The 27,595-nt window shown below is 37.7% G+C and overlaps 1 protein-coding gene across 12 annotated transcripts in view; it reads left to right on the top strand.

The window, feature by feature from the left end:
* The first annotated feature begins 8,702 nt into the window (after positions 1-8,702).
* The window catches only part of LOC143018215 (guanine nucleotide exchange factor C9orf72 homolog), a 32,277-nt gene continuing 13,384 nt past the window's right edge, over positions 8,703-27,595 (top strand). Inside the window, exons 1-7 of one of the 12 annotated variants that reach the window (XM_076173432.1) lie at positions 8,703-8,804; positions 14,724-14,839; positions 15,184-15,376; positions 16,530-17,747; positions 20,128-20,287; positions 23,343-23,493; positions 25,406-25,621. In XM_076173432.1, coding sequence (XP_076029547.1) covers positions 16,826-17,747; positions 20,128-20,287; positions 23,343-23,493; positions 25,406-25,621 — 1,449 coding nt within the window. In that variant the 5' untranslated portion in view covers positions 8,703-8,804; positions 14,724-14,839; positions 15,184-15,376; positions 16,530-16,825. Of the gene's footprint in view, positions 8,942-8,998; positions 9,018-9,072; positions 9,169-14,224; positions 14,396-14,723; positions 14,840-15,183; positions 17,748-20,127; positions 20,288-23,342; positions 23,494-25,405; positions 25,622-27,595 lie in introns of those variants that run through there. The other 11 variants (XM_076173434.1, XM_076173423.1, XM_076173433.1 and 8 more) reach the window with 11 other exon arrangements.

Below are 27,595 nucleotides of genomic sequence, written 5' to 3'. Positions count from 1 at the left end.
CACAAATATTGTCCATAAATATTACATTTCGTAAATATTCCTAAGTGATAAAAGGATTAAAGATGAAGGAACAGTTATTTCTGCAAACTAAAGAAGAACAGTGAATATATTTCGACATATAATTCCAATTATTTATTGTTATTTTGCTGTCTGATTTTATCTTAGTAGGTTTTACAATACATCAGATTAGAAATGTAGATGTCACTAGATATTTTCAGTTCGATTGGTAAATCTCATTTGAATACAGAGGAAACTTGTAAAAGAATGCTTTAAGTGTTTGGCAATACAGGTAGTGTGTACATCCAAACTTGACCCGTGATATATAAGAACTACGCTTTTTTTCTGTTGTCGATGAGCTTCTGGATAGGTCAATAAACAGTAATCTGTTTACATGTTATAAACAAAATTTCGTCGACATAAGTACATATATATTTGCATAGATTTTATTCATATTTGTGAAAACTGACCGGAAAATTTTCTTACTGTTATTTCAGCTTGTATCTATACGCTGTAATAGATACCTTAATCCAGGTAATTTCTTCATTGTTCCTCAGGTTGCCCTAAGCCTGTAAAACAGTTCAGTTAGTTTCATTTTTAGATTTGTCGAATACACCTTCTTCAAAACTCCTCTCGTCCTTCTGATTCTCCGGTGTTCATCTCTAGTTCCTTTCGTACTCTTTCTGCATTCTATCGTTTATACTCATTCTCCATTTTCCCATACCACATGTCTTTCACATTTCCCACTACCTTTTCTTGATCTCCGGGTATTGCCATCAGGGATTATTCCAAAGAATTTATAGAACTGCACAAAATAGTCAGAGGCGAGACCCGATCGCCAAAGCCATTAAGCCAATACCAGACGATTAAATCTAGCAAAGAACGAGTTCTTCACTTTCTTGCATGGAACATAAAAGGCGGACCGCGGCACATTCAAATGCTGATCATGTGTACTGGACGACATCTGATCACGTGACTCACGTCCTCTGACGTGGCGAAACACCAGCTCCTTTGCATATCTTATCAGCGAATTCATTTTCATTTTTATTTTACATGGATCTATATTCTTTATCAGACCACACTATTTCCTTTTTTTTTCTTACTCGATCGCGATGCATTTGGTCTCCATTCAACTTCCCTTCCACCTGTGGTAGCTGTAAAAAAAAAAAAAAAAAAAAAAAAAATAGAAAAAAATGTGGAAAAAGCCAAGAGTCAGTCAATTGTGATCTTAGGCATCACCTTTGCCCTGCGTGATTGGGTAGCTACTGATGACAGGTTGAATTCGGATTCACAAGTGATGAAGTGAACGAGAAGCACCACGCGTCAGATAACAATGGGGGGAAATACGCCGGCCTCTCTTAGCAGAAGTTACCTCGTTCAGGCAGCTAATCATTACCTTTGTTTTATTTTATTCTATTTATTACTTATCTATTTATTCTATTTCACTTTTTATTTATTTTATCTAATATATTATTATTTACTATTTAACCTTTTTTATGTGTTTTTTGTTAATTCAAACTGAAGACGTGGTTCGTTTTCACTTTACAATTGGTCACAACGACAGAGCATGGCGACAGAACTTTTGCTCCAAAACGACATCGGATGAAACACAATTTTGCTTTTGTGTTTGCCGTATGCCCCTAATAACCTAATTGATTATTGTCTACTTTTGTACCACGACTCCCATTGGAAACGATTCAGTGCACTCAATTCCTACCAGAAACGTTCATTTCTCATTTTCTTGTGCATATGTTGCATGCACCCACAATCATATAATACACTAATTCATATCTTTATATTAAGCTTGCAGGCCTACTCCAGTTTCATTACTGTCTACCTGTAACTCGCCTCTAAGACTGGATGTCCACCTTGTTCTAATGCCATTCACCTTACCTCTTTATTTTTCCATTCATTGTTACATGCATGCTCGCTGACCGAGCGGATTAGAGCGCCGTTACTTGCGGCGGAGGTCGAAGTGACGGGAGTTCAAACTTGTCCCCCAGCGAGTTGGACCAAGGGCATGGCTCATTAAATTTCACGTTACAAAGTTCTCTGTAAGGGACACCAGCCTAGCGTCATGATAGGGCGAGTTGACGACATAATATCGAATCATCAATCACATTGTTGCACCCACAAACATCCATGCAACTGGTTTACGGGATCGAGGACCATGTGGTAGGTAGTTATGCTGATATATCAAAGTGTAGCTTAGCATAAACGCAAACTCAGACGCAGGCAACACAGCTTTGCTGGCGCTATTTCGTTTGTACCTCAGCCTAGACCAGCGTTCCTCAACATTTTTACCCTTGCGTAACCTTTGAAATAAATTGTATGTCTCAAGAAACCCCTGCGCAAGAAAACCATATATACCATATCTTTCTCATTTTATTTTTTATCGTAATAATAGGTTAGATAAGAAGATGTCTATAATATATTATAACAATAACCAAGAATATGCCGTGGGTGTTTAATCATATTGCGTATATGAAATTAAAAAAAAAATCAAATGTGTATTAGCTTATCTCATTTGTTCTCGCGGAACCCTTAAGGAACTTTTGCGGAATCTTAGGGTTCCGGGGAACCCTGGTTGAGAAACGCTGGCTTAGCTGTTTATCTTAGACCAAGCTGAGGGGAGTCAAGTGTGACCTCTCTAATATCTATCATAATTCGTATTTATACAGATCACTCGTTTACATGTCTACATTCCAACTGAAGATGCAGAACGATCTGCGAAACGTCTTGTTTTTTCTGCTGTATTTTGTTTTTGTTTTATTTTCTGTATTGCGTGTTTAATTTTGTTAATATTAGCTCCCAATATCTAATGAAAATTCACTTCTTCCCCTCTTTTCCACAGAAATCTACTTTCTTAAAGCTTACGAAAGAAACTAATTTCCAATTCATTTGCTGTCGTTTTCAATACAATGTGCTTGAAAGAGTAGGACACAGGAGTCTTAGTCTGAGTTTAATCCTGACTAGTTTCGTAGGCATGTTTTCTCAAAGGAATGAGAAAGTATACCTGCGAAACTAGTCAGGATTAAACACAGACAAAGATTATCATGTTTCCTACCAATTACGACTTACGCCAACTTGTCAGCACCTAGCGAAATTCTTTGTTCAATTTATTCCCTTCTTATTCATCTAAACAATTTCATTTCGCTTTTATAACAAAATGAAATCCTCGATTCCCCCCCCCCCACACTGTATATAGAAACATGATAGGGATGGCAGTACTTTTTCAGGCCCAACAGAGCTCCGGTATTTATAAATTTTATATATATATATATATATATATATATATATATATATATATATATATATATATATATATATATATATATATATATATATATATATATATATTATATATATTATATATATATATATATATATATATATATACAATGTGTGTATATGTGTGCGCGTGTGTATGTACAATATGTATGTATACGCATCTCTCCCATTAGTGGTGGGCAGCTACCGGTAAAGTTACCGGTTTTATCGGTAACAACCTTAACGGTAGCTTACCGGCAAAAATTCTGCTACCGTTAAGGCTCCGTTAACCGATAAGCTATACCATAACACTCGGAGAGCGGTAAGCACGTCTCGGCTTGGTGGTACAGAGTGACGGTACTGACGGTAGTGGTGGGCAGCTACCGGCAGTTACGGGTTTTATCGATAACAACCTTGACGGTAGCTTACCGGCAAAAATTCTGCTACCGTTAAGGCTCCGTTAACCGATAAGCTATACCATAACACTCAGAGAGCGATAAGCACGTCTCGGCTTGGTGGTACTGAGTGACGGTACTGACGGGCCCACTGTACCGCTAATTTTACCGGTTAAACTTTTACCATTAAGCAAGTATGTACCACTAAGGTCTCGGTAATTTTATTTACCATTAAAACCGTTTTTTCGGCATTTTTGTTAATTTCTCAATAGAATTAATGTTATTTCTGTGATCAGCATACAAAATTATATTAATTGTGAAAGTTTCATCGAAAAATTCCGCGTGTCGCCAAACGAAGACTCATATAATGATATATGTATATATAATATATATATATATATATGTATATATATATATATATATATATATATATATATATATATATATATATATATATATATGCTTAAGTGATGAAAATGCCAATATGCTTCTGTTTCTAAATAAGAATATGAACTAATTTGTATGAAAAGATAATTGAGGAAATAAATAAAAAACTTGCTGACAATGAAATCTAATATATCCTTGAGTATTCACCTTGGTCTTTGGATCACATGCTGGGCTAATTTGTATGAAATAAGTATTAAAACAAGGGAGCATTAAAACAGTTTTTAGGAAAACATCTATTACAAATTAGTCAGTTTAGGTTAGTTTTTAAGAAAACATTTATTACAAATTAGTCAAAGCTCATTATATGTGTATGTGTGTGTATTAACAAAACTCCCACTCCCACATGCACCCTCCAAACATGAACCCATGCATGCAGAGGCGGACAAAAGTTTATACACCACACCCACCCTCAGACACCCTCCATTCACTCACTTGCGCGGTAGATAGCATAAAACAGTTTTTAGGAAAACATCTATTACAAATTAGTCAGTTTAGGTTAGTTTTTAAGAAAACATTTATTACAAATTAGTCAAAGCTCATTATATGTGTATGTGTGTGTATTAACAAAAACCCCACTCCCACATGCACCCTCCAAACATGAACCCATGCTTGCAGAGGCGGACAAAAGTTTATACACCACACCCACCCTCAGACACCCTCCATTCACTCACTTGCGCGGTAGATAGCATTAAAACAGTTTTTAGGAAAACATCTATTACAAATTAGTCAGTTTAGGTTAGTTTTTAAGAAAACATTTATTACAAATTAGTCAAAGCTCATTATATGTGTATGTGTTGTATTAACAAAACTCCCACTCCCACATGCACCCTCCAAACATGAACCCATGCATGCAGAGACGGACAAAAGTTTATACACCACACCCACCCTCAGACACCCTCCATTCACTCACTTGCGCGGTAGATAGCATACTATAGTAGCACCAATTAAAGTATGACTTTTTCCCTTTACAATGACATAACAATCAAAATAATATGTAAAATAGAACCAGATATATAGCTTATTAAAGGACAAAAACATTGATTTTTCAGGAGAGACAGTTAAACTGGGAGGCTGGATACTGTGGATAGGCGGCAAACTTTGATAACGCACTGATATCTATAAAATTCAATATCATGTGTTTACTGTTTAGAATCATAGCTTGCTTCCGATTGGTGAGAAGAGTTGCCAGATATCTCCATAAACACAATATCGTAAACAAAATAGAACTGGCTATCGAAATTTTGACTTTATTTCAATATACATAATACGCAATGGGGTTGTGACCACACACCATAGTAGGATGAAATTTGTTTAAAGATTTAAGTCATAAAGGCGACCACTACCTCACGAGTCTTTTACCGGTAAAATACCGGTAATTCCGGTAACGGCATTGTTGTTTACCGGTAATTCCGGTACTGAGATTAGCGGTATTTGCCCAGCACTATCTCCCATATATTCGAGAATATGTATTACGTCAGTAACTGCCAAAGAAAGTGTATTTGGTACACATGATCCAGAAACTGCCACAGAAAGTGTATTTGATACACATGATTCTAGATATAGCAATCTAACTTTTAAATGTGAATTAACATGTCCTATACTTTTTTTTATTGTTGCCACTTTAAGATTCTTGCGATGCTTATCTACAATTACGGAAGGTTCCATAAGTTATATGCCTTATCGAAAATGGATGTACCCATCAGCTTTTAATTTCACGCCTTTGAGATTCGAAATATATCGCTTACAGACGAGCAATTCCCTATGTATATTATTTTTTCCATCAAACACGAAATTTCCACAAGACTATACAACTTTCTCTGAGTGCACGCCTGACGGGTAAAAAAGAAAACGAAAAAAGAGAGAAAGTATAGATCAGTGGTTCCCAACCGATGTGCCGCGGCGCCAAAGTGCTATGAGTTCAACTTAAGGTGCCGCCAAAATTCACGGCAAAAATAATTTTCGTATTACCGATTCTCTCTGTCGTCCATTTTTGTTCATTAAAGCAGCATCGGTGTAAAGATGAATATTTCCATATTATCCAGGGACAAAATTTTGTCACACTGATGTTGAATCAACAAAATACAGACAAACTAGAATTTAGATTTTCTAATAAGGGTGCCGGGGACTTCCGAAAGGTTTGGCAAAGATGCCTCAAGCCAGAAAAGGTTCGGAACCACTGGTATAGATGCACGACTGCACGTGGTTCATCGTGACAACATAGCAAGTATAAACTGGAATTAATTTTCTATTTTTGTCACATATATATATATATATATATATATATATATATATATATATATATATATATATATATATATATATATATATACTTTTTTCTACGCTGTGAAATGACCTTTCATGTCATAATTCTAAACTGAATGCTTCTGACCGGTCAATATAAAATGACCTTTATCGTGTGGTCTGCCCAACCTAACCTAGCTTAACCTTATCTAGATTATATACGAAGTGTGTCACGTTAATTAAGATATTTGAATTAGATTGCTTGTATCATTTATGCAGCACGAATGAATTCCACTACAATAATGACCATAAATACACCATTAACCTATTTTATATTGTTTCGTTTTAATCATCCCTTGATACAAAGTTCCTATAGTGGAAACTGAAGTGTGAAAAGGCTAAAAAGATTTACACCAAAGTCTGAAAGTGCAAGTAGACTGCAAACTAAAATGACCTGGTAGACAGCACGCTGTAGTAGCATATTATCTTATCAGTAGAATTTGCTTTACAACAAAGAGTGATTATTGAATTCCTTCCCCAGCTGTGTCTCTTTCAAAGGTGGACATGAATAAAATCGCATTGATTTGAAAATTGAAATGTCCTTCAAAAGTATTAACAATAATTAATATTCCTACGCTAAAGCGTAATATGGTACTACAGAAAACCTATCATTTATTAACTAAACTTAACCTAGTTACTAGATCGCTTGATCGTAATTTTTGCTTTTTGTTTTATGCAGACCAGTTTCGCAACTTTAATTAATTTCATAGAAAATTCAATCTCCAACAGCAAAGGAATGCGAAACTTTTATTGATTTCACAAAAAAAAAAATCTCCAATAACAAAGAAATGGTTAGCCACCTTTAATGTTTACATAATTATTGTTCTACTTATATCTCTCTTATTCTACTCCCAAGACAGCATATTTTCTTTCATGTTTCTGCTTCAATGGGGACAAGAAAACCATCATCGTGTTCGCTTGTCGTAAAATGGGGTCGAGTATTTTTCTCCCAACGAATATTCGTGGCACGCTTCCTGAACCACTCCTGCCCGCTAGAAAGGACTACGCTATACATACATACATACATACATACATACATGTGCGTGCAAGGTCATAGCGTTACCCATAGATCGGTCATACGAGCTTTGAGCTCTCTTCCGGGAGGGAAATAGCTGTCGATCACGAGTCCAACACGTGATCCAAAAAGACCAAGGTGAATCACATACATACATACATACATACATGGACCAACGAGCGTTGCTCCTTTCCTGCATGCTGCAATCCGGTAAATTAGGTAAACACACACACACACGTCAGACGAATATGCACCAGTGGTATGGTTCCCACACGGAGTGAAGGATCTAAGCAAGAATGAGAGAATACAAAGGACAGCAACTCGACTGGTTTCCGGCCTGGCAGATAAATCATACGAAGAGAGACTAAAACAATGGGTCTGCCAACTTACAAGATTGATGAGAAAGGGGATTTGCTTACAGTATTCAGGTCGCTAAAGGGAATAGACTACATCGAAAGAAAATATCTTTTGGTTAGGGCTAGGAAAGCTTTAAGAGGTCATGAGAACAAATTGAGAAATACTCTGTCTACAGAATGTGAATAAATGATTTTCTATACAGACGAAAAAAAAACTTTGAAAAGCTAAGGTGATACAGTCCAAGTTGAAACAACACATGAATTGAAAGGTATGATAAATTGAGAAGTGGGAAATGAGACTTCTTGAGTGTTATTCCTCTCCTGCATATTATAATGAGGTAGTAGACAGGTTCTAACGAGCGTTTCTCTTTTCCTGTGTAAACCAGGAAAATACAATTAGATAAATACACACACGCAGACAGAATATGTATCAATGATTGTGTACCACGAGGCCAACACGAGTCTATAGATATGAACAATTTCTATGTAATTAAACGTTGGGTGTGACTTGTGCCTTACTGATATTGGTGATACACTTGCACGTATGGTTATCTTTAGGTTTATAATGCAGTGCGATACAATAGTGATGCATTATTTTGCTAAGCTTAAGCCGGAGGTTTTTCTTTTCGTTCGTCATTCCCGAAAATACAGTTTCACTTTTTTCAATATCTATATTGGAGCTCCCATTACATTTTCATTCACAATTTCAACAAGAATTTAGTTACTACATTGTAATTTGAATATATTGCTACCCATGCTTCTTCATATCATAGTTCGGGTTAGCACATAAAGCAAAGTTTGAAGTATAAAATCGATCAGTCATTATTTCAGAAACTCATGACATACAGGCAAACCTGAATTCTCATTGGCTTAGACGACATGGGGTAGGAGGAACTAAGAGAACGCGTCAGCTGATTGTCCGCATAAACAACTGCAGTCACAGAGTAGTAGGGAGTCTGTCGCAAATGTGGTTTGGCACGGACGATGGGATTCTTCCTTTTTGGTTGATTAGTTGATTAACAAGTATGTTTTCACATGCCACGTGTTTACGGTTCAGTTTAGGTATGAGAAGGAGTGATTGAAGAGCAGAAATAGATTTTGTAAGGTTGAAGCATTGTGGCAAGCAACACTGCGAGCAGTAGATAGCAACGGTTACATAGGTACCCACAGAACTTTGCTATATATACATGTATATATATATATCCACCATACCGTGGCCTCCCCATAACCACTTCGGTAATTTATTAAAAGTGTGGTAATTTTTTTGTCATCGTGTAGAACATCTGAATAGTGTATGGAGGATATCCAAAGCTGTCAAGTGAAAAAACAAGTTACTTTGTGGATGTGCAGTATTGTATATGATATTGTCTTCACATTCCAAGTATTGGTAGGAATATTTGTTAAGTTGCTATCAAAGAATTCTTAATTTATGGTTAAGATAATGGCGGATAAGGTAGGTGAATGTGGTGGTTAGAATAGACATAGTGATTTGATCACTGGTGCTCAGTGGTGGCAAAAATATCTGTCTGAAAGAAATCTATGATATGGTGTAACAATCCATTCCAGTGTCATGCAGACACATATTTAATTTTTCTTTTTTGAATTTTTTTTTTTTTTATTATGGAATGGCTATGTTAGGTTATACAGTAATAATAGTATTATAATAAAGTAAGTGTCATGTTGAATATCTTTGTTTGCGTGATTCTGGAATTTTACCTAAATTTGGTAATTTTTCAGGATGGCACAGGAATCCAAGGTGCCGTGTCTGTAAATTAGTTGGTCCCCATTCTTTCCCGTACTAAACATGGCAAATTAAATGGATAAAGTTCGGAAGTGTTAGCACACCTTATATATTATTTGTTTGTGATATATTATTGTGTTTAAAGCAATACAAGAATTTTTATCTCCATAAATGTTGTAAATTACTAATTATAGCTGAACACTTACACTGGGCGGTTTGGGGAACTGAAGCTCCCATTTTTTATAAAATGCACTATATTGGGGAGACTAGAGGGCTCTGTCTCCTGGATAGGTAATATGCTCCCAATTGGGACAACCAGGGGCTATGCAATATGGGCTCTAGTCCAGTATCACACAAACACATTTTTTACTTATTTAATTTTCGTATTTGAAAGATTATTTTTTCGGTGGAATGGTTGCATCAGGTTCAGTTAGGTTTGGTTAGGAGCGATTGGATAATATAGATTTCATGTTAGGTATCCATGCTTATGTGATTATAAAATTTTACCAAAATATGAAGCCCAGTGGGGTTTGCATTGGGCAAAGCCCCTGGCTAGGTAGTGCGCACTCTGTGTTAACTCAGGGCAGGGTAGCTTAAGTTTGGTTATAGTAGAACTTTTTTTTTTATGTTTTCTTGCTGATTTGAAGGGTTGTCGTTTGTTCCTATCAGAAATATTTTATTTACTCCCCCACTCAGAATCTCAAATTACTAATGTGGTTCCTTAGATTACTAGAGTAGGGGTTTGGGGGGGGGTTAGATTAAAAATGAATGATTTTTCATAGAAACTGTTAAGATAGGGAGCGTCACTGAAAAGCTGTCGCCACTTGAGGATTGAACCTGTGACCTCCCACTTCCTGGGTAGGTGTATCTACTGATTACATCAAGGTTGCCTTCAGTGATCACCTACTATACTCCCCCCCTTAAAGCCTTGCCCACCAAGGGCTAGTCTGTGTGTGCACTATTTTGGGATCCTACTCATTGCACTATGTTGAGGTAGGGAGTGTCACTGAGAATTTAGCACCACCAAAGGATCGAGCACTGTATCTCTGGCTTTCCAGGTAGGTGTACTTACCGATTACACCACAGTCCCATGCAGTAACCACCAGCACAGAATGAAAGTATTTGATTCATTCATATCAGCAAGAAAACTATTGGAAAATTATGTTTTCATAACAAAATTATGTATTTACATAATTAGTATATAGGAAAGGAGTAACGGTTCTGGGGTCTTGTCATATACTCCATAATTATTCATGAATACTTCTGAATTTTTAGTAAATAAATAGTATGTGGTGCAAAAACTTTATAGAGAAGACATCTTATTTTTATCCAAACAAGTTCAGAAAAAATTATTTTGTAAAATATAATCTGTGCAGTGGATTTATGCCTATGATTTTGGCTACCTCCCTTGTAAAGGAGAAGAGGCCGTTGGTATATGTATGTACATATGTCATTCTTAACAATTACAATATATTTTTATATTTTTGCATACAAGTCATGGAACTAACATAGGTTACTACAAAGTTAGATATGACCTTTAAATTTTGCATAAAAATGTTCATATTTTGCTATAAATCTTGGGATTTTTAACAGTTGTTTGTGGCAAGTTTGTGTTTTTACCTATAAATATTTAGTGGGAATTGAGCAGGCTTCTGATGGTGTTTTTTGTCTCTTAAGACAAGCCAGTATACTTACATAGTTGTAATATGGCTGTCATATTGATCTTTGAAAGTGGCTATTGTCGGGGCATCAAATACAATAAGAACATAAGAAAGAAGGAAACTATAAGAGACCTTAAGACCTACACTATGCAGTTCCATGTTCATTACCACATATCATCCCCACTGATAAAGTTGTCTAGCCTTTTCTTAAAACAACTGATACTTTCGGTGTTCATTTCATGGTTACTAAGTTTATTCCATTCATTGACCACTGTTGGTAAACCAGTTCTTGCCTATTTCCTTCTTAGATATAAATTTGTCCAATTTAAATCCATTACTGTGAGTCCTGCCCTGTTGTCTTGATATGGTGACCTTGTGTGCATCCCCAATGCTAAAGCCCTGGGTCCATTTAAACACCTCTGTTAGATCACCCCACACTCTGCATCTTTCTAGAAAGTGTAAGTTAAGGTGCCTAAGCCTGCCCTCATAAATAAGATTTCTGAACCCATGTATCATTTTGGTCATTCTCATCTGTATTGATTCTAGTGACTCGATATCCATTCTATTGGACGGAGACCAAAATGGCACCTCATAGTCATGGGTGGGTTTAACTAGTGCCAGATAGAGTTTGATAACTACCTCTGGGATTGTGTTCCAGTAATTGATAGTTCTGATAAATAACCAGTGGCTTTTCAGTGATGTCCTCCCGTGATTAAACTTTCATAACTTCAAGGAACATAATTTCCTCTGAAGTCATTGAATTTTATCACGAAGAATAGTGTGTTCAGGATGCCTTCATATTTATGAAATAGCTTTAGGTGTAATGTCTCTCCTGAAGTGTCTGGAAACACAAATGGCAGCACCTCTCCATGTAGGGTAGCTGGTCCATTTCTGGTGCTAGCTTTGTCACCTTCCTCTGAACTCACTTGTGTGCCTGGATATCACTTTCCAGGTATGGGTACCAAGACTGGGCAGCATAGTCCATACAAGGTCTGACCAAAGAGATGTATAGTGGGACAACTATCCTGAGCACCAAGAAATTTCTTTATATAACCTGTAGTTGACCATTAGCTTTTGCCATGATATTGGCAGCATAGGTTGAGGACTTAAGTTATTGAAAACCATCATGGTCAGATCCTTGTGTACTAATTTCTCTAGAGCTGTTCCTCTGAGCTGGTACTCTACCTCTGGGTTGTCTGAAAGGCATGGCCTTTACACATTGAAGGATAATAGCCATTTGTCACGTCAGGCATCCAAGCCCTTCATGTCATGTTGTAAGGCTCTCATGTCATTATTCTATATATTTTGGTCAGATTTCTGTAGAGATCCCCCCTCCCCTTTATAAAGAATGTCAGAAATCAATGTTTTATGTTGCTATTGATATGCATCTGATATTGATTCCTACCACGCGTTACTTTTTTTTTTTTTCATACACACACACCTTGGGTTGGCATGAAAACAATTTAATTTCAGGGCAGATAACATCATTATTGGTGGTGTATGTAATTTATTTTGCAATGCTTAGCACTGGTGGGGTGGGGGAGCAAATTGTATTGCCATAATATGTAACAAATTTCTAAAATGTACAGCACTCTTCTTCCTCTTTTCTCCACTATCATTGTTTTCATGGATAGAATAGCTTAGAAATAATTTGTTGTGGTGGGAAAAAAATTATGGAAAATGCATTCTAAGTGGATAGCTTTTGGTCCACAACTTAATGTGTATTTTTTATTTGTTCTGAAAGTAATTAGTTTTGTATATGGCTTGTCAGACTGGGGTGTAGGTGGTTATCGTTTAGATCTGACTGGAATAGTTGCTGATTATGCCGAGATTGGCATTGTGCAGTTTGCAGAATGCATTAGTTTACGACATGGCATGCTTTCAGAAATGTGAATTTTTTTTATTCCAGTTGTCGGAAAGATGAAAATGTTGCCGTTTAAAAAGGGAGCTTGATGAGATTTATTTTGTGGCCAAGGATAAGTAGCCATACATGATCTGTAATTTAAAAGTTGATATCTAACTGCCTCTACTTGTATACATGTACATTAACCACTTCAGTATCAGTCAATTACTGGCGCACAGCATCAGTTGCCATATGTACAATGCATCACACTATATGCATTATAGAATATAAAGTCACTATTGTATTATGCATTTTCTGAGTAATAATAAACACAGAAAATGTGATCAAACCAATTTACAGAATCCGGGGCTAACTCATGTACAGCTACAAAAAAATATATACAGTAAGTCCTCGTTATATACATATGCATTCCTGAAAACCTTACCGCAAATTGAAATTACCGTATACCAAACCCATTATAAAGTGTAATAATAGGATATGGCAGATGTACCTTCTCCCTGCTCTTTCCTTTTGAAAACACAAGTGGATACTGTATCTGTGAATTTTTCTTACCATAGATAGAATCGAGGATAGTAAATACCAAATAACGTAACTGTGAATTTACCGGATAAAGAATTACTGTATAAGGAGGACTCACTGTACCCGGTACATAATCAAGACGGTGATGCTGGCATCCTCGTGTACCCACTTGTACCTTGTGACGCCTATGTCGGTGTCATCATACCGAAGTGGTTAAATGTGCTTTAGGGTAATTAAGAATGTATCTTCCATATTTATAGCGGTATAAGATGTGACTTAATTTATTTTTGATTTATATATTTATTATTATTATTATTATTTTTTTTTTTTATTTATTTTTTTTTTATATACCCATAAACTGACATGTTTCTAATGCAGCTGTATCATGGTTGGGAGACAAAGTACCATTGACTAGTAGGCTAGGGTGTCAGATAAGCATGGGTCTGCAAGGCATAAACATTTTTATTACAGCTGTTTTACCTTAAAGAAACATTTGCTTATTATCTAAATGAAAAATATTCCAGAAAGATAAAAGAAATGTTAACAAACTTCAGCCATTTGGAGAGTAGATGACAACAAAATAATATTGATTTAATGTGAGGGAGATTTGGGTACTGTGTTCCCATAACCTATTTTATTTGTGGTAAATTTCCTACAGAGATCAAACCTATGGTTGAAAATAAAAAAAGACAATGTTATAACAATATATTTAAGCTAAATGTCATAACATACATGAAGACTTATAGTAATAGGTGAGCTACTCGATATTTTGGTCCACCACCGATTGAAAAAATGGTAAAGAATTGGACAAAACAAAAACATCTGAAAGGTTAGTGTAAAATTACAATAGATGATTTCATACTTTACTCTAGTATACTGTTTCAATATTGTATTTACATTCACAGAAACATGCATTTTCCTTTACAAAACTACTTAAGAATATCTTTCAATTAATATAAGATGAAACATGCTAAATATTTTTCCACTAAAGGTATTTCTAAAATAAGGGTGTTTTATATGAGGGTGCATCTTATAGCCCAGTAAATATGGTAGCTAATTTTTCTATGAAAAAGTTTATGATTGAATGTATTTGTTCTTAGAGAATGTGTGTGTTAGTTTACTTGTTTTTTTATCTAATGAATCTTTTTCTCATTCAGGAATGTAGGAGCACAGCAGAAAAAGGCCTAGATATGTAGAAAATTCTATCTAAATAACAAGCAAAGAATTCCCCATATTGTTTCCAAGTTGCTCAGGCAATAGTAAAGCCATCCAAGTAAGACCAACAAGGAACCTGGTACTTTTGTTTTAGCTTTGTGTGGGATATAAATTTTTGTCCATTAAACATAAAATCTTGATAAGCAGTGTTACTTAAGAATTGAGATGAGTTGTTTACCTTTTTCTACGTCTTTCTTTGTGGTCTGACTTGAGCCTCTTCGTTTCCTATTTACAACTTGAAACTTGTTCAAACAAAAGTAAAATGTGTAATCTCTGAATAATCTGTTCATGAGGGAATATAGCCATGAAATAAGGCTGCAAATCACACAAATCTAATATTGAACAAAATGTTTTAGAGCTATATTTTTAAAAGCTCATGAAGTTCCTTGTATTTTGTTTCAGAAGTTAGGGAAGGATATTCCTTACAACTCCCTGATTCTTGGAAGCCTTCAAAAATTGTACAATGCTCTAATGAAGTTTAAAAGTGTAATTCAAGCTGGACATTTAAGAACATATCTTTAATTATCTCAGATGTTGTGGAAAGCAACTACCCATATCACTAGAAACTGATCAGATACTGAAGAAGAGGTGAAAGGTGATGTAGTCCTATGGTGCTGTCTGTGTGTTGTACGTGGGTGGTGGTGGGGGTGGTGTATTGGATTTTATCCCTTGAGCCTGTCTACAATGTTCCAGATGATGTGTTGCTCATTGCACTGCTCATGACCCTGCAATATTCTTTTATGCTTCTCTTCATCATCTCAGCTGCTCATGTTAACCAGGCCATCAGCATTGACACTAAGGGATGGACGCTTTTCACAGCTTAAATCAAAGTACCTTTGATGACACTTTAAATCCTATTGACTCGAAATCAAAGCAGTTTTAATGTTTGCAAACTGGGCTGAAATTGTATGCAGAAATGATCACAACATTTGGAAAACAAGGAAATGTCGGTACTTGCCTATGCATTAGATGCCTTTTTGGTCTAAGATATGACATAAAATCCAAAAAACTCCTTACTGAAGCAGATTGAGATTTTACGAAACAACCATTGAGCACTCATCACAATTTCAAGCCTTCAAGGATAAAAAAAAAAAAAAAAAAGAATCAATACACCACCATACCTGAAGCCAAACCCCCCAGAAATTCTGTTATTTAACATGTTCCCCATGGCCTTGACCACCAGTAGTACCCCAGGACCCCACATTTGGCCCTGTCTTTCGAGGACCATCCCCACTGCTCCTGTTCCCATGACTTGAGAATGCTGGTGTCCATGTCAGGAGTGTTGGTAGCCCTGCTAGTCGTGGCCGGGCACGTCTGGTCAGTCTATTTGGCTGCCCCAGATCTGCTGGAGTCTGATGCCTGGCTGATCACTGTCCTTGACCTTTTAGCTCATTGGGCACTTATTTGGGAAATCACTGTCTTCTGTTGTTTCCTCAGTGATGGGCAGATTAAAGGAACAAGTGGGAATGGAATAGTGACTGAACTGAGAAACTTATGGGTTTGAGTATTGTCAGTCCTGTCTTGATTTGTGGTGATAACTTGTAAAAATATATGTGGTGGGTCAAGTAGAAGAGATTGTTGGTGATATGTTGTGTATGCAGTGGAAGGTGTCAATGTAAAGACTTTTTATGGGCATAATTGACAAAACTGTCATGGTAATGAAATTGAGAGTGGAAATGGTTAAAGAAGCCTTTGTTAAATTATAAGTTTGATGACAATGGAAGAAGACTATCTCACCCTTGCCTCAGGAGCACCTGAAGGCAGCCGCAGTCAGTCATCTCAGTCATCTCACCAAAGGTGCTCTCCAAGGGGCAGCATAAGCAACAGAGATGGTTCACCCTCATCTTTCAACTCTCACAACAATGTAGAACGTCAACCGTCACAAGGAAGTATATCAAGTGGAAGCCGGACAGACTACCAGTCGTGTAGTGAAAGCTCATCACCTGCACACTCTACTCCAGAGTTACCAGATGACCCACCAGAAATATGTGTGACCACCAATGAAACTGGTACGCCAGAACGTCGGGATAGTATCATTTGTGGCATGAGTCAAAACATGGCATGGAAGTTGAATGAATTGCGTTCATCAGTAGAGAATATAGATAATGTTTCATTTGCAAGCTTTGAGGCAACTGCTTCTCAAGAAGAGGAACATAAAGAAGATATGGAGAGGACAGTATTTGAAGACGTTCAGGAAGTGCCTGTTCAGATGGCAGTGACATCACCAACATCAGTACGCCAAGTGTTTCCTTACATCACTTGTCTGCCTTTTGAAAATAATATTGTGTTCTGCTTTGTGCTTTCGGCTTGGGATAATATAGTTGGCCCACAAGCAATATATGTCTGGAAACAAAAGACATTACCTTCACAAAAGACCTTTGAAGCAATGGGGGCCATTGAGCAGCTAAGCTTGCCAAATGTAGCTGAAGTGGAAGTGGGTGAAGACAGTATCAAGGGCAATGGAAACTGGACAGATTCATCACGACCCACGAGTGTAATGGATATTCAAAGTGATATAGGGTCCTACAGGGATCAGCATGGGGAAAAACAAAACTTTGAAAATTGTAAGAAGGATTCAAATGCTAGCAGTCTTAGTCAGGGTGATGTTTCCTCTGATGTTTCATCTTCCTTTATGGAGAACAACGAGAAAGATGTGAAAAATTTGCAATTATCCAGTGATAGTGAAAAAGAGCATTCCACGCCAACCAACCTCTCTTCACTGCAAGAACAAACAACAAATTGTTCAGAAGTGGAAAACCTCAAAAATGAAATAAAAGAAAAACAGTTTTCACCAACTTTGTATAAAGATAATGCGTGCAGTGAACGAGGGCAGATGGAAGGGAAAAGTGGCGAAAAGAAGGGAAGTGTGAACATCAGTGGTGAGAACAGTTTGGGTCAAGGTGGAACTCAGTCAGATTTGGATTCCAGGAGGCAGAACCAGAGTCAGCATGGTCATAACAACAGAGGTAAGATTTACTTTCCTTAATGTAAGTGAATGATTTATACTTTAATCAATGGTTTGAAAGTATTTGTTTATTGATGTTTGCCAGTTTATAGTAAATGATTATGTGGAACAGTCTTGTACAATTACCTGTTCAGTGTTCTATTTTCAGGAAGAAAATAGAAACCATTATAATCCACTGATGCTTGCTAATACTTTTAATGTTTTGGTTTGAATTTTCTTGTTGGAAACCTGCAACTCCAATGTACCCAGCAACTGCTCCCAGACCTTCACATAAATCTTAGAGAGATGATGATGTCTGTATTATGTGAATCTGGGGCAGTTGAGGATCACTATGTTTTGTGTTTTCATTGTGGTGTTATCTATGGCATGATGTACTGTTGGATCATGATTATTCTCATCTGCAAGCTTCCTACTCCTTCCAGTTCATTACCCCACAATTGAATTCTTCCACCAAAGCCACATTGTCGCTTTTTCAATATATATATTTTTTTCAAGAGATTGATTTGTGTCCATGGTATTGTATTATTCAGTCCTATTCTTTGCTCACGACTTTGGTGGGATACTCACCAGATCTCTTTTACCACTGTCTTTTAATGTCTATTTTCATGTTTATTTTCCTTTTCCTTCCACCTCATACACCTTTGCATTTTCAAAGTCATCATTACATCTGCCTTTTTAATTTCTTTTGTCATTTCTTGTTAAACTATTTACTGTCACCCATTTTGTCATTTATGATTTTATCTGGTTTGGTCTCTGGGAGACATTTTATATCTGGTCCACTATTTCTAACCCAGCAGTGAGCCATCTGTAGTGGTATATACCACTTTCAACTTTACATTATCTTTTATTTTTCCTTCCTTGTATAATACTTGTTCAGATTCTGATCTGTCACCCCAATGAAACTCCATCTCCTATTCCATCTATTTGTAATGTTTTGTTTTAGCTTTTTACCTAGTTCTTTTGTCCTAATTCATTGATCATGGGTCTTGTTTAAATTTTATTTGTATTTGCCTCCCCCCTCACACACACACAATATATGCATACAAATATGACTCATAGAGTGTTGTATTTCATTGTCAATAACAAGTACTTTTATACATGGGGACTCGTCATATCAGAAGTGGAATCATGAAGGTGGTAAACGAGAGCTATAAAGAGGATATCAGAAAGATTTGGTAGAATTTAAAAGTGATCAGCATTTTATTAAGTGGAGATTAATCTCCAGTCTTGAGAGAATGCTGCATAATTGATATGTAAGGGTTTTACAGTCAGCACAGTTTGAAATGAGAATTGCTAAATTATACTGAAGCACTAAATTATACAGAAACACACTCCATGGACAACAATGTCTCACGAACTGCCTTTCTTCTTTACGGTGAGAGTGTGGGTGAATGAATGAAAGTTGCCAATTAGTCAATTTCTCCCATGTGATTATTTTGATATGGGTCCTTTGAAATGTGGTATGATTTAGAAATTCATATTTTGAGCCGCGCTAACTGTAAGCCCCTGAAATATTGATGGCAAAAACATTTTGCAGTCAAAACCACATATAGAGCATTGCTGTTACCCCTCCCCCCACTTCATACTTGCTTAGCCCAGCCACCTTTCCTATTTCCCCTATAGCGGAACTATTGTGTATGTGTATTTATACTATTTTTCTGACTTTCATCAGTTCCTTTATTTCTCTTTGTTCTTGATAAGGTTCTCTTTCCATAGTAGAATTATAGCACAATTTATTTTTAAGTACAAGTTCGCATATTCTTTATTCACTAACAGAGACATTTCTATATTTTGATGTTTGGTGTTTGATGCTCATTTGATTTAACTAGTTCCTCATCTTGTGCTTGATTCTACTCTCTGTTTCCCTGGAATTTGTGGGACATTATTTTCATTCAACTTTGTCTCATTCTCATCTATTTGAATTTCTGAATTTACCCTTACAATATTCATTGATTTTTCATGGTAATTTTCAAATTACTCAGTTTGTCTTTTTTCAATAAACAATATTCATTGATTTTTCATGGTAATTTTAGATTACTCAGTTTGTCATTTTTCAATATGTTTATTTACTCTATCCAATTGTTTTTCACTTCTGTTATGCCAATTCTCATTGTTTTGAATCTTTCCCTCAGAATTTCTTGTCTGTTCTTACTTGATGTATCTCATTCACAAGCCTGCTTAAATCAACCTGCAATAAGATATTGTGAAATGCCGTTGATTCATTCAGTGTAGGATTTAATTCTTTTCAGTATATCATATATGTACTACATGCTGGTTAACACTACTTGATATTGATTAACTTTTACTTAAATGTTCCATATATTATCCTGTGATACTATTGAGATTTTTTTCACAATCCTAATTTAATGTTCACTTGACAGGTGGATGGCGATGTGGTAGGGACAGGCTGCGTCTGAGCTCTGTGGTTCAGTATGTGACTGATCACAGTGTAGTTGTGGGCGAAGTTGGACAGCCAAGTGAAAAAGTCACAACATCTCTACTTGTTGTTCCTGACCAAGGAATAATTATTGTTGCTGCCAGGTATATATATATATTTATTAAAGGGAGGTAGCCCTTTTTGGCTACCTCCCTTGGAAGGGGGAAAAAGCCTTGGTATATGTATATGTATGTATGTATGTATTAACTGGACATGAGCATGTATTGTAAACATAAAGTAACCATACAAAACTGTCAAAGATGCTACAACACCAAACTTATTGCAAAGTTGGACAATTGTCCGTGTTGTATTTACCTAGTTGTATTATACGGGAAGGGAGCTATGCTCGTGGTGACCCGTCTTTGTATCTTTCAGCATCAAGTTTATTCTTAAAATCGTGAATCGTATTTGCACACACTTTTTTCATCTAAGTTATTCCATATATCCAGCATTCTGTGTGGGAAGCTATTCTTTTCCCTATCTCTTCTATAGTTGTCCTTTTTGAGTTTCTTTTCATGCCGTCTTGTTTTTACATTGTCATTTTTTAATAAATCTTTTCTGTCAAGGATTTCCATTCCTTTCATGATTCTATATATAATCAGTAGATCACATCTTTCTCTGCTATAGTGTTGGTAGTTCTAGCTTCGATAATCTTTGTTCATATGTTAATTTGGAAAGATGCTAGTGCCAACTTTGTTGTTGCTCTCTGTATTCTTTCTAGTTTCCTTATATTCTTTATAGTACTGGGTGTCCATAGTGTTGCTGCATATTCCAGTTTTGGTCTAATCAACATGACTAATATTTTTCTTATCATTTCTTCATCCAAGTATTCAAAAGCCACTTTCAATGACCTTTGTTGGTATGAGACTTCCTGTGGCACTGGCTGAAAGTAGTAGAAGGAGGCGAGTAGTCGCCATTTGCCAGCTCTCCATGTGTGAAAGGGAATGTGGTTGAAGATGATTATTGATCTTGGGCCCATTCTGTAGGCTGAGTGTCAGCCCCTCAAGGCTGCACCTTTTGATGGAGGTGAGAGGGTAGACATACATACATACCAAAGGCTTTTTCCCCCTACACAGGGGGTAGCCAAAAAGAAAAGGCATAGAAACCACTCCCACACATTCCATTTCCTATATATTCCACTCCCCTCCACCCTCCTTCCTCCCTCTTATCTTGGCACCTCCTAGAGAGGGTAGACAGTTTTTAAAATGGGTAGCTGTGATGTCCATCTTTTAGGGCCAACACAAGCCTGTACCCATTATTGGTCCTGAGAGTGGAATAGGTACCAGAAACCCATCAACATCCTTACTTCCATTTGGATGAAATTCTGTCTCCAGACAAGACGAAAGATATTTTTGTTAATTTTGTATTTCCTCTATGTTTTTTATATAAGAGCTGACAACTGGCAAGTGCTTTCCTCTGACCACTACTATTACTAGAGCAAGTTGGTGACATAGAAACAGTCCAGATACCAAGCTAGTGTTTCTTTGTAGAGGGCGTGAGGACTGTTTCCAGCTGTTATGGACCTTCAGATAGTCAATGAAACTTGAAACGGCATTTGTTATTGCCCTTCCCATCTTAGCCTCTTGACCCTTGATTTATGAAGTGCATAGATTGGTGGAATGATGAATAAATTTTGGACGGGTATAGGGTGGGAGTGCTTTGACTTGGCTATAGCCCTTTTAACCACTTCACTCCGGGCCAAAATCTCGCGGGCAGCATTAGCTGCCAGACGTACGATGTTGCGTCATAATATTCGCATCATAAAAAATAGTCACCGCTTATATTGATCGTTCTCTCTTTCACCCGTGAATTTTGATAACCATAGAAAATGTGATGAAGCCAGTTTAGAGAGCATGTCAGTTACGCAGGGAGAACTACAATAAATATAATCAAGACGCCGATATGGCAGCCTCGCATATCCACTTGCTCCTCATGCCACCTACGTAGGCGGCACCGTATGGAAGAGGTTAAGTAAGGGAAGATCCTTTGGAATGTATTAGTGTTGGGCATATGGGAAAAATAAATGATGAAAAACTCAAAGAGAATATGGCGTACAGAAATAAATGGAGTAAACACAAGATGAAGACCCAAATTAAAATTGATGGATGAGGTGAAAAGAATTTTGGAGACATGGTATGTTTAAAGGACAAGGAAACATGCAAAAGATGGGAATGTGTAGAGATTGTGAATGGATGAAGCAGTCCAAAGAAATCTTGGTGCATCTGTAGATAAGTAGATGAAGAGAGGAGTTGTCATATGGTGAAGTGGTAGAGGTAAACCATTGACTCCCAGGCCATGTGATGGATGAGATCGGCTTTAGTTGTAACGTGTTTGACCTTAGCAGTGTGGGGAGGGAGATGTCTGTTGACTCTTTGTACAGTGCTGCTATAGGAGGAGTGGAGTGAATAGGTCCTCGAGTGTGAGTGTGTAATTTGACTTGGTCACCCCACTGATGAGAATTGTAACCGTTGTATATAATGATTTTTTTTATTTAATCAGAATTTATTTAATTTTGTATCTCCAGGTGTTCCAACAATTTGTTTCAACCATTTGTAATTTTTTGCTTATTACATTGATTAGTTTGGTCACTATATAGACACTGTGCCAGTTTCCAATACAATTAAGATAAGTTTAACTAACCTCTTCTAAAATCATTTATCAAATTTAATTGAACAAGTTTGTCATCATGCATGCATGATGTGATGCATGAGGTGGAATGGCCGGGGGTGGGGGGTGGGGGGTGAGGTAGTATGTGTGAGCAAAATTTGACACAGCCCGAAGGGATTTCTCCCCGTCCTCTCCTTTTATGCAATGGGGGGACGGAGAGGGGGGGTCGCCGATTTAATGAAGCGGCCTTGCTGTGGATGTGCTGTGTCTTGCGACATTGCTTCTGAGTTAGGGCAGTGGACAAGGTACAGGGTGCTAAGATAAGAGGGAAGAGGGAGGGTGGAGGGGTGTGGAGTGTATTTAGGGATGGAATGGGTGGGAATGATTTTATGCCTTTTCCTTTTTGGCTACCTCCCTTGTAAGGGGGAAAAAGCCTTGGTATATGTATGTATGTCATTAGCAAAGGTGAACTTCGTAAAACAATGTCACGGTGTTCAAGGAGTTATTGCATTTCCACTTTGTACAATAATCTTTTTACTTTATCTTTGATAGGTTTGTGGTTGAGGAAGATGGGTGTGGAGTACCCTACTGCCTGTCCATGGTGGTTGCCTATGAAGAGTATGACTATTTCATGCCGCTACTTAGTCTGGTCACAGATTGGCTCATCCGAATCGCAGCAAAGATGAGGATCATCTTAGTCAAGGTAAATTATTTATCTTTTCAGTATGATAGGTAGATGCATGATATACATATATGTATATATATATCTATGTGTGTGTGTGTGTGTGTGTATATATGTATATGTATATATACACAAGGGGGACAGAGAGAGAGAGGGTCGCTGAATTAATGAAGCGGCCTTGCTGTGGATGTGCTGTGTTGTGACACTGCTTCTGATCCAGGGCAGTGGGCGAGATGCAGGGATGACCTGTCATCTAGGAGGTGTCAAGATGAGAGGGAGGGAAGAGAGGGGAGGGGAGTATGTAGCGGATGGAATGGGTGGGAGTGGTTTATGTGCCTTTTTCTTTTGGCTACCTCCCATGTAAGGGGGGAAAAGCCTTTAGTATATGTATGTACGTATGTGTATATATATGTATTTTAAAAATTAATGTGGATAAAAGTAAGGTGATGAGATGTACAAAAGAAGAAGATGGCAGCAAATTGGAAGTGAGTATTAAGGGAGAGAGACTGGAGGAAGTGGATAGCTTTAGATACCTGGGGACAAATGTGGTGGGAAGGGGAGGAGTGGACATAGAATGTAGATTGAGAGAAGCAAGTAAATGCCTTTGGAGATTAAAAAGTGTAATGAGAAAGACATTTGGGACTGGATGATAAGAGGAGATTGTATGAAGGGATGATTGTGCCAACAGCACTGTACAGGGCAGAAACATGGAACATTAGGGAAGAAGAGTTTAAATGTGTGATATGAAATGCCTGAGAAGTATGGTAAGGGTTACTAAGCTCAATAGAGTGAGAAACAAAGAGGTGAGGAGGAGAGTGGGGGTGGAAAGGGAGTTGAGAGATAGGGTTGATGAAAGAGTAATGGGAAGGTTTGGATACATGGAAAGAATGAATGAAGAAATATAGTAAAAGAAGTGTGGAAGGCAGTGGTGGATGGAGTGAACATGAGGGGGCAACCAAGGATGAGATGGATAGATGGGGTAAAGAGGGCATTGTGAAAGAGGGGAATGTCTGTTGAGGAAGGAAGGGAGAAGGCAAAATATAGGGGTGAGTGGAGAATGGTTGTGATTGGACGATGCTGTGATACATGGAAGGGAGTGGGTGGGGGATGGGTAGGTGAGGAAGTATGAGTGAATGATATTTTGATGCAGCCCGAAAGGATTTCTCCCCGTCTTCTCTTTTTCCGCATGAGGGGGGTCGCTGATTAAATTAATTGGCCATGTTGTGGATGTGCCATGTCTTGCTGTATTGCTTCTGACCCAGGGCACTGGATGAGATGCAGGGATGATCCGTCATCCAGGAGGAGCTAAGAAAAGGGGGAGGGATGGGTGGCGAATGGGAGTGGAGGGTGTGGGGGATGAAATGGGTGGGAGTGGATTTATGTCTTTGACTTTGGCTACCTCCCTTGTAAAGGGGAAAAAGCCCTTGGTATGTGTGTGTGTGTGTGTGTGTATGTACATACATATATCTTAGCACCTCCAGGATGACGGGTCATCCCTGCACCTTGTCCACTGTTCTGGGTTAGAAGCAGTGTCGCAAGACACAGCTCATTCACAGCAAGGCCGCTTCATTAGATCGGTGGCCCCCCCTCTCCGTCCCCGTGTGTATGTAATATATATATATAATATATATATATATATATATATATATATATATATATATATATATATATATATTTTTATAATATGATGGTAATAGTTGTACAAAGAACTAGTTGGTAAATGTGATGAAGGAACTTATTATTATGCAGTGATGTACCAAGGAATGTAGCACTATTATGAATTACTATTTATCATTCACTCCCTCATTTATTTTGCTTTTTTGGGAACATTTTGCACTTCATTTTGGCTCCCTTAATTGATCAAAATTAATTAGATATTGCAATGTTTAACATATACATGTGACATCCGAGTAATACATGATATGATGTACAGCATGGGTTAGAGGAAGCAGAGAAGATGCGCAAGTCTTTAGTGGACCTGTGTGAGGTGCTTGTGGCACTGCGCAGTGCCAGCTTGGACCAATATCCGCTTGTACCTGCTGGCAGAGCTCCACCAGATCGGCGCTTAGCGGAGAGGATCCTTACGTCACACTTACAAACTCTTGGATCAACTCTGGTTATTGCAGATTCTCCCAATGCAGCGAACAAGGTCAGCCAATAGATCTTAGTTTAAATTGTTGGGAGTTTGGTAGAGGGTAAGTAAGAGAGGTTTTGATACTTGTGTAGTTGTCTTTCCCTCGGGGGAAGTCATGGCTGGAACAGAGTTTTCATATAAATCCTTTATAGAGTGTATACTGTATTGTTGGCATGTGTGATTTTTACAATGTAGTCTTGCATAATACATTGTATAGTATGGGGTGAAGTGTTACATCCTGGACAGTTATCTGCAATGTGGTCATCCAGCCTCTTCTGGTACCTTAGAAAGGCTGGATGATGGCTACACTGCAGGCTGGCCAAGTGGACTCTGTCCTTTAGGGGGAGAGAGGATTCAGAGGGATGGATATCAAGGAGTCTGGCATGCAGCAATGTATTGTCTTTCAGTTTGTTGATGAAGCAGTGAGTGATATGATAATGGATATGCTTCTAGAGGCTGGTGTCTAGTGGTTTTGGAGAAAGAGAAATGTGTTGACAAATGTTTGCCAATTTTGTGGTTTATGTTCATGTATTTTGTAGTTGATCTCACTGTTTAGTGCTTGTATTTGGTCTGCTTTGTTCTGAGGGATAGTTGTGGGGGTATTGTATTTAAGTGTGTTGCATTGCCTGATAAGATCTTGGATTTCTGGTGTGAAGAAGTTTGGGTTGTGTGGTTTTCTGTTGCCTCTGGGGATGTATTTCTTGCCTGCATTTTGTATGATTAAATTGAAGGCGTGCACAGCAGCATTTATGACTGATTGGTGTACTTTTTTGTGTCTCAAATTGTCCTTTGTCTCTTAGATGAAAGCTTCCCAGTTTGCTCTCTTGTAATTGGTATGTGTGTCTGTGGCTAACTGGGGTGTATCATGTTTTGGGGGTGAGGGTGATATCTTTCCAAAGTTGAGTGAAGTTGTTGGATATTGATCAGAGCAAGATCTGTAAAGAATAGCATTGTAGTGAATAGGTTGAGGTCTCCAAAGGCACTGGATCAGAGCCATGTAATATTCTTTTATGTTTGCAAACAAATCTTTACTCATAGAGGAATGCTGGGCCAGCTTTTAATTTCTACCCCACATGTCTGCAGTTGTTCTTAAATCTCATTTACCTCTCCTAAGTTTTCAACTTTTTGTTCATATATGTCCCATTGCTGGAGAATAAGAATATTGCCACTGGAATCCTATGTGTCGTAGAAAGTGACTAAATGGGATGGAAAGAGAGGATTTGGGATCTTCCTTTGTAAATTTCTCTTCTTGCTGGCTGAGTGGGTTAGGGTGTCATTACTTGCAGCGAAGGTTGAGGTGAGGGCAGTTCGAATCCTGCCACTGGCAAAGTTGAACATAGGGCATGGTTCATTAAATTCCATGCTACAAAGCCCTCTGTGAGGGGCACCATCCTAGCCGTCCGATAGGGGGGGAGTGTGTGATGTTAAACCATATCATCATCAAATTTCTCTTCATTGAAGAGTCAAGCAGAAGAGGGTCTAAGAGGAAAAACCAAACAGAATCCTAATGATTTGGTCTTGACACAATCTGCCTATTGTTCTGTTAAAGAACAGTCTATAATTCAAAGGTTCCTCCATACTTTCTTCTTGGTGACTTGGTATCACATTTGCTTTTTCCACTACTAGGGTATCCTTCCCACTCTCAAGGAACATGTAATCACTTCTTTTGAGTATTCAATTGGAGATCTCATCTTGTCATAAGGCTTTCGCACATCAGTGCTCTCAAGTAGTTTACACTCTTACAGTTCCAGTATCAATCAATCTATTGCCTCAGGTCTTTCTTACAGAAGACCTGCAGCCTCCAAGAATCTGGCAACAACCTTTGGTCAGGAATATAAATCACATAGAGAAGAGATATTGTATTGTCTGTGTATTGCCAGTGTGGGGCATAGTAGTGTGAGGTATTCTGTCTTCTGTGGTGGTTACGTCTGGGACAGTTTGAGTGCTTAGCCAGGCCTATTCTGTCTTCGTATTATCTTGATAATGGGT

The sequence above is a fragment of the Oratosquilla oratoria genome, chromosome 34 (genome assembly GCF_046742065.1).
Source record: "Oratosquilla oratoria isolate Oo_2021 chromosome 34, ASM4674206v1, whole genome shotgun sequence".
Taxonomy (NCBI): Eukaryota; Metazoa; Arthropoda; class Malacostraca; order Stomatopoda; family Squillidae; genus Oratosquilla; species Oratosquilla oratoria.
The sequence above is the reverse complement of the archived record's forward strand: the minus strand, read 5'-3'. Positions and strand labels throughout refer to the sequence as shown.